Source organism: Pollachius pollachius (assembly GCF_949987615.1).
Source record: "Pollachius pollachius genome assembly, chromosome: 2".
Lineage (NCBI taxonomy): Eukaryota > Metazoa > Chordata > Actinopteri > Gadiformes > Gadidae > Pollachius > Pollachius pollachius.
The window spans coordinates 41,179,731-41,200,422 of record NC_136935.1 but is presented as its reverse complement, the minus strand read 5'-3'; the positions used below and the strand labels follow the sequence as shown (position 1 = coordinate 41,200,422).

Below are 20,692 nucleotides of genomic sequence, written 5' to 3'. Positions count from 1 at the left end.
GTGTTTTTCACATCTATTAGAGCAGATCCCATATGGTGAAATAACAGACATTACTAGAAACCCTGTCAAAACCATTTTTTCTGTAAACATTTGGGTTGGCTGCTCTGTCCAGCTGGAATAAACGGAATCTCATACACGGAGACACGATCTGTAGATGTGTCTTCAAACACACCTGTTGCCACGTGCTATTTTGGTCTTTGAGCTTATTTTTGTTAGAATCTGTTGCACATGAAGTATCTTTTCAGTGTTCCTCAACAGACAGTCAGGCAAATCTGGTCCCATTGCCAATTGGAAAAACGACCACTCTCATTCTTTGATAAATAACTAGCAGCTGCGGTCATGTTTGATGCCAGACTGGTGAAATTCCTTTTGTACTGGTTGAAAGCAGACATTTGTTATCTATTAAAAAATAACAAGGCTCAAAAAATGTTGTGTACCAGCGTGCACTCGTGCTAAGGAATACCTGTCTGTTCATTGGTGTTGCAATGGTGTGGACATTTCCCCACCGGTGGATGTTCTTCTCAGAACACTGCTTACCTCTTCCCAGTATCACTGTTTAAAGAGGCTACACATGTTTGTGGCCTGTGTGATGTAGCTGATTAAACGTCATAAGCCCTGTTTTATTGATAAGAAGAAGCCTTATTTCAGCTGGTGTTCTCCTTTTTCTACACTTTGAGTTTCCCGCATATAAGACTGGCCCTAATGCATAACTCCAAAGCTTTGAATGTTCGAACATTTGAATAGTTAATAAAAAGGTAATCACATTGTCGTATCTTTCCCTGTCTGGATCTGAGACGGTGGAGAAAAACGCTACAGAATCGATCCACTGATTTTAATTTCCATAGCAGTTTGATTAAAATGATTATTATTGTTGATATATTAACTGTACAAAGTTTATTTTTCATGCCACAAAAATTTAAAGTCATCACATTACAACAATATGTCTTGACCCAATGTGTTGCACTTTCCTAGTGGAAATAGCAGCCCCCTAGAGGTTCAATCACTGATTAAAGCGACACCTTTGGGTGATTATGGCCCATCCTTGGCATCCCTTGAGTAATTTCAGTAGATTTGCAAGTATGCCAATTTATATAACTTTTAAACAACAAACACGGACCTACGGATTTCGTAGTACCCTTAATAATGGCAATATGACGGTGTGAACAAAATCCCACCGGTGGCACATCCAACACTGTGACACCGGTTACCACGACAACACTACTGTCATTGTTTTATAATGTATAAATCAATAGCTGGCCCAAAGTCTTTAGACTGCAATAAATTGTGTGATTTGATAGTTACCACAGACAGGCCACATGAAGTTACTGTTGATAGTCACACAATACAGGATATTCAGCCCTACAGGGCAGTTTAATCACGACCAGCCCGTTCATGAATGCCAGTTCGTTATGATTGAATTAATTAGGATTATCAAACGTTCTATAGTCTATATATAGGAACTCTAGAGCCTTGTTTGTGCATACATCTTTTGCTGCCACAGATGAGTGGACTTTTATTTTTCAGATGGTTAGAAATGTAGCCTGTGTAGCTTGTTCAGAACCAACTACTAAATAGCAGGCAACGACTGCATTACAATTAAGACTTGATGATTACTCATGGTAGCTCAGCTGGAGGAGGGCTGCCTGGGATGAGAGGTGAGGCATCTGTTGGTTAAAAAGAAAATACACTGAAACTTTAATTTCCTGAAACCCACAAATGGCTTTTCAAATTCATTGGGAAACATTGAAGAGCTGCTTTTAATTTAGTTTTTTGACAATTCCATAGTGAGATGAACTGGAGGATAACGGCTGTGTCAAATCTAAAAGCCAACACTTCTTTGCCCTTACCATTCGATAATGTGACATTTAAAACGCCTCTTTCTTGCAGAAATGACACAACATGCAGACCTTCATCAAAAAGCTAGCACTTGGCAAATGTCAGTAATGACATGCCAGTGCCATCCAGAACACTTTCTAGTCTAATAGAAAAAAAACATTTGGTGAAATACTTCAGTGACGAGGACTTGGAGTCATAAAAAACATTGAGCATGTTTGACATAAAGGCCTACTGGTGAACGCAATGTCAGTAGCAGTGGATTTAATGATTTTAAAACTGCATGATTTGCTGAGGAAAACACTGCACGTCACTTTCCACCAAGCCTTCAGACGAGCCCTAACGCAGGAACAACTGCCGGTCCTAGTTCTTTGCACATTTGAACCAGGTGCTGGCGGTTATGTCTGATGGACTGGGCTTTGTTTATTGGCTACACTCAGAGTTGGAATACCGGTAGCTTTCTGGGCTAGCCTCTGTCTGTCTGCATGTGTGGCAGATGATCCAACACTCTAATGTGAAGCCGAACTGGCTCACTCCCACCATTCTAACTCCTCTTTCCCTATGTCGCTCGCTGTCTCTCTCTGTTTCACTTTCTGGCTCTAGTTTCTTCCTCTACCTAGGGCTCCCGGGCACAAATGCTAATGTCCATTGTTTTATTTCTGTGCCATGAATAAAGATGAACAGGGTTATTCTGGCTGTCTTTTAGAGAGTGACTGAGTGTGTGCGTGTGTTTGTGGGGAGGGTTGGGGGGGGGGGATAAGCGATAATATATCACTTTGCCGCGAAACAATACACTGCCTGGAAGAAATACGCCTTGAGTAAACAACTCTTTTATGCGCTCCAACTTCTTTTGGTTTTTGGGCTTCTATATTATCCTACTGTCAAACTTTGAAATTTCAGTCCAAATTCATGAGCAGAACGATAACTCAAATGTTTTTCTCTCTCTCCCCCCCCCACCTCTTTCTTCTGGTCCATCGCCCTCTCCTGTTCTTTGTGTCTTGTCCTCCCTCTACATCCACAGCATGCCAAGCCCTTCTCTTCTTCAGACAGCCTAGTGAAGGTTCAGGAGGTAGCAAGCTGGCTATTGGAAATGAACCAGGATCTGCTGTCGGGGGGCAGCAGCAGGCGTCGGCGGGGCGGCCTCGGGGGTCCTGCGGCGCAAGGTAACGCCCCCTCGGCGGCCCAGACGCCCCAAGCAGCGGCTGAGGGGGGCGATGAAGACGAGCACATGAACAGGGTGGTGGAGGAAGAGGAGGAACAGCAACCGCAGCAGCAGCTCAGGGTAACGTCCTCTTTGGTTGTTCGCTTTTGATATGGAAGGTGTTGACTTTGTGTTTTTTGTTTTTGGTGTCTGTTCAGCCGACGGGCTGAGAACGATCATTCTTGTGAGCCAACACATCCGTCTTTGTTTGTACGCCCGACAAGACGTTGCATCGTGTTTCCCCCGGATTTCGTGTAAACGTCTCAACTGTCAACCTGCCGGAGTCAACGTTTCGGCATTATATCTTTGAGCGTTGACGGGTTTTTGGTGCCGTGCACTCCCTGAACAGCTGCTGTTCCGTTTCCACTTGCAGGTTTTCATGTGTCAGCCTGCCTTTCAGAGGACAGACGTTGGCGGTCTCCAGTATGGTTGAATCCCGCTTTAAGCCCCCCAGTCCGTGTCAGGCTGCAGATGAAGCATACCTGTTTGATCTGCTTTCAGGCGGAGGTCGACGGGGAGCGGGAGGAGCCATGGGCGCCCGGCGAGTCGGGGGTCAGCAACGGCCGGCGAGACGGGGCCGACGAGGAGGGGGGCGAGGAGCCCCGCCGCCACGAGGCCCCCGCCGACGGGCAGGCCGAAGGAGGGGAGAAAGGAGCCCGCTGGATGTGGGGGGAGGACCGGCCGGGGGCGCAGGGCGAGCCGTCGGTGGGGGAGGAGGAGGACGAGGAGGGGGAGGAAGAGGAGAACAACAACAGTAGCAACCAGCAGGAGGAAGGGGAGGAGAGGACAGAGGGGGGTCGGAGGGAGGAGGGGGACGAGGAGGAGGAAGAGGAGGACGAGGAGGAGGAGATGGACCAAGACAGTGATGACTTTGAACAATCTGAGAGCGGGAGGGAGGAGGAGGAGGAGGAAGAGGAGGACGGTGAGGGAGAGGATGGACTGCGCTCTCCCTCCCTCAGGAACAATCTTTCTGTCCACAGCCTGGACTCGGGTCGCACACACCAAAGCTCGCCTAACAAAAAGAAGGTAAGAATCGGGCTACCTCCTCTATTCATGACTTCCATCCGAGGGAAACTACTGCCAAACTCGTGTTTTATGCATCCGGTTATTAGGTTTATACATATTTTGGGGTGTATATATCTATTGATTTAAAGAAATATTGATCTATATAGATGGATAGATCTAGTTTATTGTAAGACGTAAACATATTTAGAACTATTGTTCTTTTGGATTATGTCCTCTTACATTTAAGGCAAGAGTTCCCCCTTGTGGTTGAAATTATTAACTACATAAAATATGTACCCTATGAAGACCAAATAAGTTTTAAAAGCATCTGCATTGGAACAGATCAGTTTTTCAGCTACTTGCCGATGTTCGGCTGTCTTCCGAAATGGATGAAAGCGAATCATTTTTTTAAAAGCATAAAAGCCAGGGAAAATGTATCCTAGTTTGGTTTGAGTCTTCATTTCTCAACACAATTGCAGGCATGGTATGTAAGAACTATGATTACATTCAATCTTTCCAGAAATGGGTCTTGGCTTTGTTAAATTGACTTGCGTTTGCCTTTACCAGTCCCCTTTATTCAGTCTAGCGGCCACAGAGGCCTCCATATCTGGAATGCCATAACAAATTAAAATAGACCCGTAGCCTCCTTCACGTGCTGCTTTAGTCTTGGTGTTATTATAGTTGCCACGAAAACACATTGCCGGACATCAAAGGCTTGCATGGGTTGATGAGTGACAACTTTACACAAGGCTGCAGGGCTTGAAGGTGATTTATTTGTTGCTCTTTAACTGTATTCGTATGCTACAATGTATACTGTAGTCTACTTTCTGAGCCACTGATCCCTTGTGAAGAATGGCTGTCCTTCAGACCAGTGAGACTGAATGTAAAAAGTTAATACACGGTAGACACTGCAAAGTCTGTGTACCTGCAGTCTAAGGTTTGTTTCTTTGTCTGAAAACATCCGGTTTTACAATATAGATTCGATATCCATATTTTGAACCCAGTGAGGCATTAGTCTCATTATTTGATTTCATTACCTATGTTGCATCAAAGTCTCAGGTCTTTAAAATCACTCAAAGGGAACCAAATGTGATAATGGCATGGATGTAGCAACGGTAATTAGACTCAGTTCCCTCTGATTAGGCTCGCGTAATGTTTGTTATCGTGTTTGTCTTTTCTATGTCCCCAGAGTCATTCTTGAATTACCTGAAATTTGAGACTTGGCCAGAAATAAGGTTAAGTTTGTAAGTGCCATGTCCTGAAGAGAATACCTAAACAGCCTTTTCCTAAAAGTCCCTCTAGGTAATTGGCTGATTACTATTTTTACGGGCTGTCCAAAGAGGACGGACTGAAGCTCGACCACTAAACGCCCCTGGTGTCGTGGGCTCAGTGCATCAAGGTCACGACCCTTGGCTCATCCTGTTGCCTCTTTCTGCCCTGCCCCAATGTCGGGTCGCTCCTGGACCTTCTGCTCTCCGGCTGCTCTCTAAATCCATGGCAAGCCAAACGCCGTGTTGAGCACCAGGGGATTGACGGACCATTTAATCCCATGTCAGGGCCCCTTGACCATTTCCTAGACAGACAGCAGGCATGTAGGTTCAGGTAGAGGATAGGGCTCTTGCTACAGAAAAAAATTGCAGACATTTTGGTTTGAACACGAACACGTGCAACCATATTTTCTAAGCGAGTACAAGCTGCTTATGCATGTGCGTTGTCGTTGGAGTTCACGCCCCCCTTGTGTCACCTCATTTCCCTTCACCGCCACCCTATGTCCTTTTTGATTTTTGCTCTGAGCAGATGTCCCTAAGCTTTCTATTTGAAGCCATTAAAAGGGCACGAATCATACGATATGCAGGGTTAAATGTCGTCAAAATGTTGAGTGTTGGGTTTGCATGAGGGTCGTAGGATACTGGTGGAATAGAGCAGGTGTTGTCTCTGTACAGGGCCGTATGCATTAGCTTCTGGAGTTTTATCTAGTTTGAATGTTTGATTACTCCAAACATTAAATGCATTTTGACTCCCAAGTATTTTTTCCTGCATAATTAAGTTGTAATTTTAATAGAATGAGGCCTCACATGAATAAATCTTGAAATTGACAGAGGCTAATTGCAAAAATATTGTGACAACCTTTTGAAGAAGAAAAAACACAATGGAATCGCTAGTTTTCATGTTCGCCTGTTAACAAATAGAATAATCCGAAAATATATTGGCTTCACTGGCAAATGTTTGGGATATACTTAAACTGCCAGCAGCCATGTAGATGATCTTGCTGAGTACATACATAAATGTGTGCACCTAACTCCCATATGTCAAACCTGGAAAGTCTGAAAGGGGATCCAAAGGAGAGCAGTTGGTGGGAGATTGAATGGGGAAACTGAACCACCAGCACAGCTTGTTTGAATGTCTGGCTCTGGGCACCAACGTTAATGTTTTTGTCCATTTTGATCATGACTGTGCCGCCCAACGTTTCTGGTCCTCATTGCCGATGCTCCTCCAGCTATAGCTTCCCTGCTGGTTTCGATCAGGCAACACTTTCTTTATGTATATTTCTTCGGCAGAGAGACGGGGCCTGTGGGTACTCATCTGCATGTCTTCAAGTCGAGCATTCGCAAAGTTAGATTTTAGCTGTCTTAATTACCAGAATGGGATGCATTGTTTGTTTTCAAACTCTTGGCAAAAAAGTTTTGCAGGCGCATTTTTTGATAGTATCTGCAGTTTAAAGTTCTAAAAAAACCACTAAACAAAAACAATATAATTTAAACTAGTCTCAATGCACCCCAATATCCTTTTCAATTCTGACCTAAACAAGCTTAACTGTACATGAATATTTCAGCCAAGGGAGCATAAAGCACCCTCTCAACCTTCCATTGTCCTCTGGTGAATGGCTCGTTCATATCGACCCGTCAGCATTGTAAACAGAATCATCTCACTGTGTCTCTTTGAAGGCATAGGCCAGGGGGTGCAGACCGCTCTGCAGAGCCACGATAAGGGGATAAAGCCGGAAAACAGAACCGAGGCCAGGGTGTATTAGTGTGTTACACGCTCCCAACAGCTGGCTGAATGCATGTTTGACCAGCATCATAGTCAATAGGATAGGGTTTTAGCTGAATGTATAAATGTGTGGCTCACGGTTGACTCCCATCTCGGCCTTGATGGAGAGGATGTGTACCTTGCTGCCATGAAAACCAATAGCAACAAGATTTGTTCTGGTGTGCAGAGTTCTGCTGCCATCTGCTCGGGCCAGGACTGCCGTGCTGTTCTGGCTTACACGCACAATAGGGCACCGGGCATGTGTGCACTGCCGCTGTATTCGCAGATAGCAGGTAATGAAGTGTTTGCTACTGTGCTGCTGTTCTTTTACTTGTCTGCAGGATGAAACTCGGATGTGGTTCCTTTTTTCTAAAATGCCAGTCCGATAAACTGCTGGCATCTTGTGATAAGCAGCGTGTTTGAAGAGTGTGAAGGGATTTGGTACACGACTCGACATTCTGTCAATTCATGGGCCGTATCAACACTAGCTTTGAGACCTTTTAAATCACACGGTATCGGCATGTTATTTTCCTTCATTGCTCTTGTCTTGCTGAATTTACTATTGTTTAATTAACAGCCACCTCAGTGTAGTACTCACCTATTCCTATCTGCCTTCTTGTGATTTCAATATCCAAGTATTCGCCTGTGAAATTATACTGGCAGATGCATTTTCTGTGGTTTTTTTTCAGTATATTGCCTTCCGAAACACCAGTCACACCACTCGGCTTTGTATTGAGAACAGGTGCACCTGTTATTCCAGAGAGTCTAATCATGAACCTGCTCTTCAGTGGGCGAAGGTAATTATAGATATAGACAATAATTGTTGATGGGACATAACGGAAGAAGCAGAAATAGTGGACAGCACACACTTCTTTACCTGTCAATCACATGCAGACATTCAGCTTAGACTGATTCAAGTGATTGGCTATCCATTTATAGATTATCCTTGTTCGTTATTTCTCAAAGTGCATGATTGCACCGTCGTTTCTCCTACATTTAAGCGTTAAAGATGAAGCCCATTTGTTAGACTGATAAGGAGAGGGTCTACACTTTGATAAACTGAACTTGCTCGGCATTGTGGTGCAGTATCACCAAAATGAAAAGCCCAGCATCCTCCCCTTATCTTATCCAATAGCTGCAGCCTTAGAGCCTGACCATCACAGATCCCTTCATGAATATTTGATCGGGACATATTTATGTATGCCTTTTCTAAGGGGCTCTATACCGCTCTCCTCCAGGGCTGCTTTGTGTCCAAGGCCAAGCTAAGCTAATGAAGCAATATGTTGCCCGTGGAGGTCTCCTGTGGCCCTTGCATATTGTGAACAGCTATGCTGCTTGGAGGTTTCACATTCAGAGGTGATCCTTTCTGTGTCTGCATTTCTGTCGCGGCATATCTGGCCTGGCGTTGAATTACAGTCGCTGCTTGTGAACCGTTGGTCAGGAAGTGATATATCTACGGTTACCAACAAATCCTTACCATTGGATATTCATTTAGCTTTTAATGAAAGGCTGAATATGACTTTATTTTAAAAATAATTATTATCTATAAATGGTGAATCCGGTGTCAATCTTTCACTGTTCATCTCCAACATTCGTATTATCTTCAAATGTTTTGCGCTAAGGCATGCGGCAAGCAGTAGATTTCATCTCAGTAACACTGTCTTTGTCAACTGATGGGGCAGATCAGGCACCAAGGTCCTCTCAACACCCATGCCAACATAATGGGCTGAGTCACCAGACCGCCACCACAAAGTGATTCACACTCTTATTAAACACTGTTCTCATGGAGACCTGGGCCCATCCGAAGCAGCTATGGTTATTTTCTGTTTAAACACACTGCATGCGTGGCAATAAGCAGCCTTAGTTAAGTGGCTATGGAGTAGGAGTTCTAGAGAGGGGAAGTTAATACTTATAAGGCTGATTGGCCCACACAGAACTTTATTATGTCTATAGATTTGATCTCTTAAGATGGCGTGTGATTGTGTCAAAACTTGTGTTGGAGATGTATAGGCTCACAAATCAAACTTTAGATTCTGATCTCAAGTGAGCTGAGCAGAATAGCTCAAATCTATGTGAACAGGAAGTTCACTTTCTTTCTCTTCATATTTGTTTAGATCCAAACATGTTGCTGGACGTAGGGATCTGTAAGCGCATAATTGGCGATTGCAAACTCTGCAAGTACGAGAAAACTATAAAGAAATGGCTGAAGGTTTCAATCAATTAGTGTTGACTGGCCACTGTAGAAATACACCCATACTCCTAACCCTTCTAATACCTTATACAGCTTTCTTTGGTAATATGTCCACAACAATAAAGGAAAACAGGTTTCCGGCCCAGGCTTTTAGGATTGTTGGATCCCGGATTAATGATGATACGATGAAGATTTCTCTATACTACTAAATGATGACTCTTCTATGCCGACCCTTTTGCTTTTGTCAGTGATATAATCCATCGCTATGTAGTTGTAACAAGCATCATAAACAACCCATCTGGCTAGTTCTACTGCTTACATATGGTATTGGCCTATGCTTGGCAGCAATGTGTTCTAGTCATAACCACTAGATGGACCCAGTCGGCTGAGTTTCATCATGTGTAGCTCACAATGTTGGGCAGGTCGCTGCTGCTCACAATGCTGCAGCCCGTGTTTATGGCCAAGTTCTGACCATTCATGTTAATCTTGCTCATAGCTTCTCACCAGTTTTCCACGTTTTGGAGTGGGTACCCAGACATTGCCTTGATTTGTAGCAAGAGTGCAGAGGCTATGCTGAGTCAAACCATAGACACCCTTGACTATGATTCATATCATAGCTTTTGTTTCTACATTTCATTCAGTGAAGTGACAAAACATTCCTAAAAGATAACTGAAGGCAAGCCAAAAGGGGGAGCTATAGGTGGAGTTCAAGCATTTCAATTAGTAAAATGTATTGAAAATAACCCCACGCTCATAATTGTATGCTATTTTCTTTGGAAGCCTGTTAAATGGAAAAAGCTCAATCTTGTACAATTCCCCCCCCCCCAAGCTATGCACGCTAATAGACGCACACACATGCATAACCTTTCTGTAGCTACTCTTTGATGAACAGTGTTTGCATTGTCTCATGGTAGTTTAAAGCTAGCAGCACCCCCTCCCCGGTCCAGCTCTTTGGCTTTATGACATACTTACAGGGATTAGGTTGGATGGCTCTGTCTGGTATTGTCTGCAGTGTGTACTCCTGAGCCATAAACATTGACTTTGTCACAATGGAAACTCTGTCTGAGCATTCCTCCTTATTATGGATTTTTTTATCCTTCAATAGAGGAATGATGGAAAAGAATCATTGTTTTAAAACAATGTAAAGCTAGTTTATCTACTTTTGATACATTTTCAGCCATTTCGGCTGAGAAAAATAGTCGGACACCGTGAAGACTTTTTTGGTCTGTCTTGTTGTATTTATTCTTGATTGAATTGCCAGCTCGGTGCAAATAGTTCCCCTACCATCAAATTCAAAGGGCAATTTATGTTTCTTACTATCTGTACCACTTCTTTTTTTATATTGTAGCACTGTGACAATTAGAACTGCAATTGCCCATGTCAAGAGGGTCTACATACCAAACCCTCAAAGGGATGATGAAGACTCTTCCACAACACCCTAGGTTAAGAATGCTTGCTTGGCTTCCTACCAATTACCCTGGGCTGATCATGTTATGGAAATTCAAGCACATCGCTGTGTGAGTATCGTAGCTTGGTTGCCTGAGATTAACTGGAGAGCTCATGTATCCTCTATATAGAATAAGGCTCTCTAAAGGTCTGGGCTATAAGAAAACCGAGCAGTCTCACTGATTAGTTCTCGCCTCCTGATCACAGTAGGTTTACAATATTGCTTAATTTGCATATGTCGAGGGTAAACAAGATAATGGGTGGACTGCTCCTGGATCAGATAATAAATTAGTGTTCTGTTGAATAATTAAAAGCTATTGGTAACGTACAGAAAGCAAGTTCCTGACTGCACGTCTTTTGGTACAGGGATACCAAGTGTTAATTAATTAGTAAAGATACATAGGATATCTATCAGCAATCCTGTAAAGGGTATGTGTGTGAATCTTGACAAGGTGTCAAATGAAGCGTAGCTTAATGTGTGGGACTCGCTATTACTTGCCAACTGTAATTGGCCCCCTAAAATAGACTCGCTGATTTGCTGACATAGTAAGACACAATTAGTGGAATTTCTTTATGGCCGCTGCCCTATGAGCAGATGAGTAAAATACTAATGTTATCCAATACACACCTCCTTATAAAATTGTATTCATACAAAAAAAGATTCAAATGTTTAAAAAAGGGGAAGCGGATCACATTGCGTACAGGGCTCTGCAGTGTTGACGCTTGAAATGCTTGAGTTCTAGTCCTGGGGTCCTCCTGCCTCCCGTCCATTAGGACTGTGTTGCTTCAGGGACAGCCAACTTAACAGGGATGGAAGATGGGGAAACTCTGGTACCACAGGTGTCGTGTGATGACTGGCGGAACACATGCCAGAGCCACGGGGTCACAAAGGCAGATTCTGCAGTGACTCCTCCGGGGCAGACGAGGGCTGGGCGTCTCCCATCCTTTCTCTTCACACGGCCCCCTGATGGCAGCTGCCGTTCCTGGCACGGGGTGCAGCAGTGACCTCACGCCCCAGAGATATTTTAAAGTGAGGCGGTGAGTTGAGTCGGGCCGGGGAGGGCAGGGAACGAGAGTTCTTAGAGGACAGCACAAACAGGAAGAAAGCCAGTGGCTCATTACCGTGCTGGCTAGAAGGGTGTACATCTATTTGAACAGGGTTGTTTGCGCTAGGAAGAACCGCACTCCCGGCTTGATTGAGTGATATGGGGTGTTGATACCCTGTTTATTTGTTTGACAATGCTGCGGCATTGCCCCATCTCGCGGTTCTCATCTGCTGTCGGTCGCAAAAAGATGTCGAAGGAGGAGGCTAAGAAGGAGAAGGCTAGCCAAGCGGAGAGTCGGGCCTTGCACCTAGTGGAGCCTAAGGATGTGTCCGAGGAGCACGTACACCCTCAGAAGGTCCTCAAGATATTTAGCATCAACATCATCGCTCAGGGTCTGCCCTTCTGTCGCCGCCGGGTGAGTTTGTGGCCTACGGGGCCACACTTTCAATTTCCTTATGGAACGCTTTAATGTCAGGAGTCATTTCAACTTCACAGACCCATGCTGGCTTCGGGAGCCTGGACATTGATGTGCACATTCGTTCCGTGATGATAGATCGCCGTTTGTCAATGGTGTTTAGGTGTCGGTTCAGAAGGACTGGAAATGTTGCATTGGCTAAAATGGAGTATAGGGAGTTTAAAATCCTACACAAAAGCAATCGCCAAACATGTTTCATCCACTGTATTCGCCCTATTTTGACTTTTATTTTCCTCTACCGCTTGTGTTTTGGAAGTGGAGGTCGATTCCTCCTATGCCTTGACCAATAGACACTGCAATGGCTCAGCATTTTGTCTTTTTTTTTTTTTAAGTTCAGCACTGAGATACTCACGCATTGATCAACTAATGAAATTATAAAACATTTGTATTGAATAAATATTATTTAATTACATTTTTTTATTTTATATGATGCTTATATTTGATAAATATTCATACATGCATATTCATAAATCAAGTTGAGGAACTTTAAAGACGTAAACCTTTTTCATCCTGACCCCTTTCATCCTGACATCCCTACAAATATATGAAAGGTTTGGTCTACGTGCGTAGACGCACTTGTTTCTCTGTCCCCTCCACCCGCAGTGAACCCGACCACTGTAGCCCGTGTCCTTAAAAAGACTGCCAGTAACGAACCTATTTTTAGGGTTCGGACGATTCCTTTAGGCCAAAAGATGCATTCATATGCTTTTGTGTTTAAAATGCATTCTACCGATATTCTACATTCATAAAAGTTGAATTTCTGCTGAAGCTAGTTTTAGAAGTTAAAAAAACTATGTTGTTCTCATCTGAAATGAGATGCATTTATTTGTTGGTTACACCATACAAAAATTAAAACATGAGTAAGTTCATGTTCAAAACTATGTACATGTCATGGTCATTGCCAAGCGTAGCTACCTGGATTGGATTGCGTTGTCGTATATGTTGGTTCTCAAACTAGTTTATATGGTTGAGTGTTTTATTTGTGCCTTGCAGCTGTGTATAGAAGGCATACTTTTTAAGGGTTTGGCCGGCACAGCCAAACTATGACCTACTACTGTATAGCCGCGATGTCACAGAGGTCATGACAGAGTTAATACCATATAAGTACAAAGAAGACGGACCGTTTAAAAATAAGTTTAATTAAGGAATAGATTGACGGAAGATACGTCATTCATTAAGATTAACCTATGACGATCAAGTCAATGTCTACTTTTAAATGATTCATGTTTATATTTGGTTAACTTTCAGCTCTGTATATTCCATATAAATTAGCTTTATATATATTTTTTGAATGTTCCATAATTTAAGACATTTCTGTAAAGCCCAACAAAATGTGAATAATTGTCTTAAAATTAATTTCCTCCATATTGCCTCAATATGTTAAGACAATTATTCTTAATATCTAAAATGTTGTTGATGTGCATGCCGTCTTTATTCCTCTTGGCTATCCCTGATCCAAGTTATTCTTATCCCTGGTTCCAAAGCTGTGAGAGAAAAGGAGTAGAATGCTAATTTTGGTTTCATTTGTATTTTTTATGAATTTGTTGTATAAACTGCAGTCAGCCATTCATCTTCTTGGAGTTTTCTAGTTATGGCCAGCGCAACATCTGAGCCAATTAAAGCCTTTTTTATTGTAAGGAAAAGAGATACTTTGATAAACTGACCTATTTTAGAGAGATGTATTATGTTTGCTCAGAGCAAAGTCAAAGATCTTCTGCTTCATTCATTTTGGCAAACGTGACCCTAAGCTGTGCTGTTTGTGATTTGAGTGAATGGGAGGAAAACCTCCAACACCCAGTTCATAACCTTCATAATACTGCAAATGCAAGGGCTTTAATCAGTGGGCCATAGGCTCACTCGCCATTGTTACTGACTAACTAAAAAATGAAATTGTTTGCAGTGACTTAGCTGGAATTTATTTAAATAAAATATTTGGAGATCGTCTAGATTGCCACATTATACACATAGCAAACATTGGCCCTGCCCTGGTAACTTTGGTAACTGTAACTTTTTAAGCATTTTCTAAGCCAGTTCTACAGAAATACTTTTATTTTCATCTGATAGTACACCACTTGGCAATCATGCACTAAATAATGTAAAAAGTCTAGTAAGCCAGAGTGCACCAAACTGAACTAATGTATTGAAACCTTTTGGTTTTTAAAAGGCTGCTTTTGTGGAGGATAATTTAAAAGCTCTCTATGGGCTCTTTATAAGGTGGTGGTTTCTTCTGGTGATCATTTCTGTCTCTTCATTGCCGCTCCAGATGAGTCTATTGAACTGCCCATCCTGGATTTTACAGGGTGTCAGTGGTCCAATTTAGTCTTGATTTACATGCAGGCTATAGTGCTGACCACTTTAAAACCTGCTTCTGGGCCAAAATAAAGATTTTAAAAGTTTGGTTTGTCCTAGAATTAAAATTATTGATACGATGTACATGGTACATATGCAGTGTTGCCCTAGGGAAAAGGCCAGAATGGATATCAAGCTGTAGTGGATAGCATCCACTTGTAGGACATAAACAGCCATGCACTTGAATTGGGGTTGTACTTTTCTCACACCCTGAAGCCAACGTTGCGATTCCACTTCTGTAAGGTGATCTGGACCTACCCATTGAAGCAATGTCCACATCAACAACAATCTGCGAGAACCATATGTTTGCTTGAGCAGTTGGCTCAGCTTTGACACTATCAAACCTGGGATTATATTTGCATTCACATGTATTTATTTAGCAGCGGCTTGCATGAGTGAGTGTGAATAATCAAAGCAGGCAACCAGATCAGCTACACATGTGTTCTGCAGGAGGAAAGCATATACTGCAGTACATCTGTAGGAGTTGGTAAGAATAAGTTTGTTTTCAAATCATTTGGTTGCTTGCATTGCGCAAGCAGACCTTTAAGAGGCCACACTATGTTTGAAATGTTCTCATTCTTTTGTTAGTTTGTATGATAATCTACGTAGAGCGGGTCTAATTAAATGCAGGCGTCTGTCTCTGATGGATACAGAAAGCCGGAATGCTCACACATATACCAGCTGTAATTAAAATTACGTTGCAGATGAATGTCTAGTTTATTCTATATACCGACCAATAATGAGATAAAATATATATCCAACTCACACTTCTATTTTCTATCTGGATCAGTATCTCTTCTTGCATTTGCTTTACGCTGTTATCTTTGGTGCATGATGTGCATAAGTGTCGGCTCCAATAATATTTTTAACCTCACCTGAGTATCTGCTTGCAACCATATGAATGAATAACGTGATAAACTCAACATCCTTGCATTCAAAAAAATTACTGTGCTGCGTAGATGACATTTGAACATGCTATTTGACAGGCCCTTTTTTGGACAAAATTGCGAGTGTATACATTCTTAGTATGGGTGGGCGCCAGTGGGAATTGAACCCTTTAACCGGCAGTGTTGATACCAGTTGAGTTTCACGAACCATGCATATAATTGACTCTGTACAATCATAGCTGTCTGCATGACTCCCCTGAGACACTAATGGCAAGTTCACACCAGACGTTTTTAGCCTGATTTTCCAGTCGCCCACAAGTTTTGTGAAAATGCAGACAAAAGCCCCAGCTCAGAGTCATATCACAGCGTGCTCCCTTGAGCGGTGATCATGTAGTGTGAACTACTATGTCGAACACACTATCCCCGCTGGGCTTGTCTCCCAAACCAATCTCGCCCCCATATTCCATTCTTTTTCTTCCTTGTTTTTTCACTTAAAAAACAACTTCGAACGCTAGGACCAAATTTTTTTTGAAGTATCACTTCTCACATGCGTTTGCCTGAGTTTGGAGACCAGCAGATCCGTCCGGTATTCCTCCTTTGTCCATATCAACATGAAGATACCCGATAAGTCTTGCAATGTGCACAGTGCAGCGGTTGATGACTTTGAATGTCGTGTAAGGGCTAAAAGAGTATTCTATGTGCCAATGGAGGAGATTCTCGGGACACATTCAAATTTTCTCCCCTATGTTCTGCACTAAGATCTTGGTGTTTGACCCTCGTGTGCACCTAAGCTTTGTGTATCACCACTAGGGACAGCGATGGCACACTAGATGCTGCTAAAGCATTAGCAGAAAGTTTAACCTGCTCTCATACTTAACAGTATTCTCTAAAAACCGTACTATTTTCACAAATTCTGAAACGTGGTTGGCTGTTAGTGACCTAAACAGTCGTCATTTGTTATAGTCAATATCTGATCATGGCTTATAGCTAAGTAAAATGTTGTGATTTCGTAAATATTCTAAAATGTCTGCGTTTGAATATTTCTAAAAGGTAAATATAGCTTTGAATTGCATTTTCAGTGCATCCCAAAAATGAAAGGGGAAAGCTTAGCCAGCCTGGAAAGGGGTCAAAGCAGGAGTGAATTCAAAGATGGCATTACATTAACCTTACAGCGAGTGTTTACATAACTTCACCGTTTACTGTCCCCTTTCCAAAGAGTGCTCCGTCTGTACATTGACTTATTTCCCCAAACCCGTCTATATATATATATCCCACAAAATACTCTCTGCTTCTGCACTGGTTCTCCAGCCCCAACGTTAAACTGCCTGCAGCTGAGATAAGAGGAGTCTGGGCCGAGGGCACATCATTCTCCACTAATTTGGAGCTGAGCAGAGGAAATGTGGTAAATGGATGGAGGTTTCCCTGACTGTGCATCATGCCGCTCCACCCGCTTTTAGGGCGCTCGCTCCCATTGCCTCATCAGTTTGAGGGGCTAAAACATGATATCTGATAGTTTGGGCTGACAGATTTAACAGTATTGTGCAATAGACGGGGAGACATCTTGGAGAGCTGTCAAGTGATTATCTTTTGAAGTTATTTTGTTCCAACTGATGCAATGTGTCGTAAGATATAGCCACTGTGAAGTTTTAAACAGAAATGTCCTTTCATGCGATGGGTTTCTTTATTAAGAAGCCCTTCAGGGGAGAGTTTGAGAGCATAGTATATTTCCAGAATCAAGCCTGGGTTTCCTCATGGGCCGTGCGGCCTCTTGTTGTGGAGAGCCACTTTGAAACACGGGTGGCACATTAACTTGTTTTGACTGATTTTTTCTTTAGATTTGTTTGAAAGGCAAATTCTGCCACATAGCCATGGTGCAGAAAAGGGCTCTTTGGTTAGGAACCATTTATTCTGTCTTTGGGTGGTTGCTTTCCAATCTGTATGCATCCATAGATTATATGATGGATCTTTGTATTTTCAACGAAGAAACCAAATGACAATTGTCTTATTATTCTCATTTGTTCATTTCTGGATATGTTTATATAGTATTTTATTGAGTTGATGCAGTGTGTGGTGAAAATGAAAAAACTTGGTGTCCCTCAAAAGTTTTGGTTTATCGTGTACAGACTGAGGGTAGGGACTACAGGACTATTAACATTCCCGAACAAATTACTTTGTTTAACCTTTTCCCCTCTATATATTGGGACTGCTTGGTGACTCGACACCGCCTGACCACTGATGCCCCTTGCATCCGGTCCAACAAATACCATTGTCTCCAATTCCTTCCTCCAAGTGATCTCAGGCCACTCCTAGGGATAAGATGGACTAATCTGTCCCGTGCACATGGACCTCTACCATGCCGCACAACCAAGAGTAGGTAAATGAGGCACAGCTGATGCATCAACACAACACTACACATGGTCTGTCCTTCCGCAAGATCCACCACGCTGAGCAAGATGAGATACTATTGCCCTCAGGCTCCAAATAACATAGAGGACAGCATGGCATCTGGCACAGGCTATTCTGAGCTGCACAACCATTCCAGGGTAAGGCATATAGCTCCGCTCAGCAAGCGAGACAGCAAGCAATACAGCCAGTGCCCAGATCAGCCACGCTGTGCTCTTGGCTGGCATTGAAATGAAGCAAGAGAAAGGCAACAGCCAAAGCAAGAGGGCATTTATCGTATTATGGAGGCGTACGTACATAAATATGCAAGTCCCGATAATTTTGTGTTTTATATTTTTGAATACGTTTAAGATTCAAGGAATGTAAACCACGTAAATTAAAGCCTGATTATGAAGGCTAATTTTCACCATGTTTGATTTCTCTATCTGTTGGCACAGTGGCTTACACTCCTTCTCTACCTTAGTAGAAACGCGATGCCCTGTCATAAACGGACGAGGGAGAGTAGGGAGCATCTCTTCCCAGCACGTGGTTTAGTGAATTTAAGAGGCTGTTTTTAAATACTCCACCCGGTGCCCAGATAAACTTATAGTGCAATGCATGTGCTGCAGTGCACATGAAGCATGCGTACAGGGTTCATGGCTGTCCCAACTGCTGGGGGGGGCTACCATTGACATTTTCCCACACTGCCGAGGGGCTCAGGGAAACACTGCCGTAGGGAATGTGTCACATCTCCTGACCGTCAGTATGGAAATGAAGAAGGCCATCGGTGTGACTCGTCCCATGCCCATTGCTTAACACTCAATGCTGCACCTCTGATGCTTGTTCGGTTTGGGCTCTGTTCTTCTTCCCAGTCACGCTCTAGTTAATGAGGATATAATGGTGATGCACACACTGAGTTGAGCTGAGTTGATTGCCTTTTTTGCTGTATTTTGTTCTGAGGTTTATAATATGGCAGCCTTACTTTATAATATGGCAGCCATAGCCACTCCTAGGGTGCCTATGGCACCCTAGGAGTGGCTCCCACGTAATTCACCCAAAGTAAAAGTTTGTGGACGGTTTCAGAGATCCAGTTTATTGGACAGTGCAGTTTAAAGTAAAGACAGCATATGTATGCTATTTCAGGCTGTATGGAGATGTTTTCTGTTAATTGGTAAAAAAAAAATGGGTCTTTCAAAGTGCGAAAACATTATTTGGTATATTTTTGGCATACATTGTTGTCATGAATTATAATCACTAGCTGATGGATTGTGAGTGCTGCAGATTCGTGTCGTTTTGGATAAACCTACTTGCCTCAGTCTCGCTGTGAATTGAAATGTGCATTTGGACTTTGCCCTGTTCCAACATGAAGGCAGTCCTTTCATACAACTGGAAATAATTGAGATGTTAATTGTTTGTATTACTGAGTACTGGGCTAGTCAAATTGACTTTTTAATCTCCCTCCTACACGTGAGTCATGAAGGCAGCCTTTTCAGGCAAACAGACATGCTAATTGATGTATCCTACAGCTGTTCTTTTTACGTTATCAATTCTGGTGTGGATTTTACTTTCACAAAATGACATAAATCCCATCTTGTATTCAGTCATCACTCATTTAAAATTACCAGGTAGGCTATCAGTCCAGAATAAGTTCAATGTAGCTCTAGCCATAGGCTAAACAGCAATTCATTATTATCCAGTAAATGATTTACTTCATTACAAAAAAAATTATATCAAAGTGGTAATGGACATATCTACTGAGTTTTGGCCTCCATTTTGGCTGCTCGTTTGTAGACGACATGGTGTCATAGATAACGGTAACATGATTCACAGCATCACCCTGAATTCGCGTTCTATTTCATGTGGAGTTGGAGAATGTCTGGGCTTGAACCATCCCCTATTTATAAACTATGTCCACTTTATAAATGACCTGGGCTTTACAGTCACTCTCTAACCTTAACATGTTCACCACAGTGAGCACAGCCTGCCCGGACAGCACAGCTCAATCAGCTTCCTGTCCAATTATGGTAGCCGTGTCTGTGCATTGACAGGCGTGGTGCATGAACTGAGACAAAGACCAGGGCGTCTAGCCAGGGAACAAAGAAATTGCATTTTGTGTGTATAAGTTCGAACCATGATGAGGCAATGTTGACCTGAATCACTATTTATAGTGTCTTGACAGTTCTCCAGCTCCTTCTGGGACCCACTGCGTGGGCTTTCAGTGCCACCAGGCCCCCTTTTTTAAAATTGACAGTCTCTGAATAGAAGATTTGCTGCCCAAAGGACACATGCGATGGTAAAGCTATTCTCAAGGTAAAATTTATGAATGCCTGCCACATCAGATTTTGGTGGATGTGCTTGCCCAAGATATGGCCCCTCTAGATCAACAAATCTGTACAGAAAAAAATCAGTTGTGGGGACAACATCTTGTAGTATTTGAATGTTGACGTATGAATCCTTAGTTTTCAAATATCAAACTAAAATCCATCAAGTGCTTGGCTTTCTGTATTCTCGTTTTTCTCTCTAAGACTTCTGAAGCCGTCTGAACCGCAGAGGAACTAGGTTGTTGCTTGCCTGCTGCTCACATGCCTCAAAAAGCTTAGACTTACTATCCCGAATAACCCAAATGATGTGGTTATGTGCTTTCAACATCCATATCGGTACTCAACGCCGACCATATCATTGTAGGAATTTTGACGGCGTGTGACATTATCAAATGTTTTACTTTCCTTCTGCGCTATTCTTTCAGTATCGTGACAGCTTTTATACTCAAATGGTTCCTGCTCTTTCCGATAACGCAAGCTCAAGGTGATGTCCTCTAATTTCATGTCATCAGAATGATTGGACCCT

The 20,692-nt window shown here is 42.7% G+C and overlaps 1 protein-coding gene across 1 annotated transcript in view; it reads left to right on the top strand.

The window, feature by feature from the left end:
- fbxw7 (F-box and WD repeat domain containing 7) overlaps positions 1-20,692 on the top strand; it is an 83,662-nt gene that overhangs the window by 25,123 nt on the left and 37,847 nt on the right. Inside the window, exons 3-4 of the mRNA XM_079729314.1 lie at positions 2,855-3,115; positions 3,536-4,060. Coding sequence (XP_079585440.1) covers positions 2,924-3,115; positions 3,536-4,060 — 717 coding nt within the window. The 5' untranslated portion in view covers positions 2,855-2,923. The remainder of the gene's footprint in view (positions 1-2,854; positions 3,116-3,535; positions 4,061-20,692) is intronic.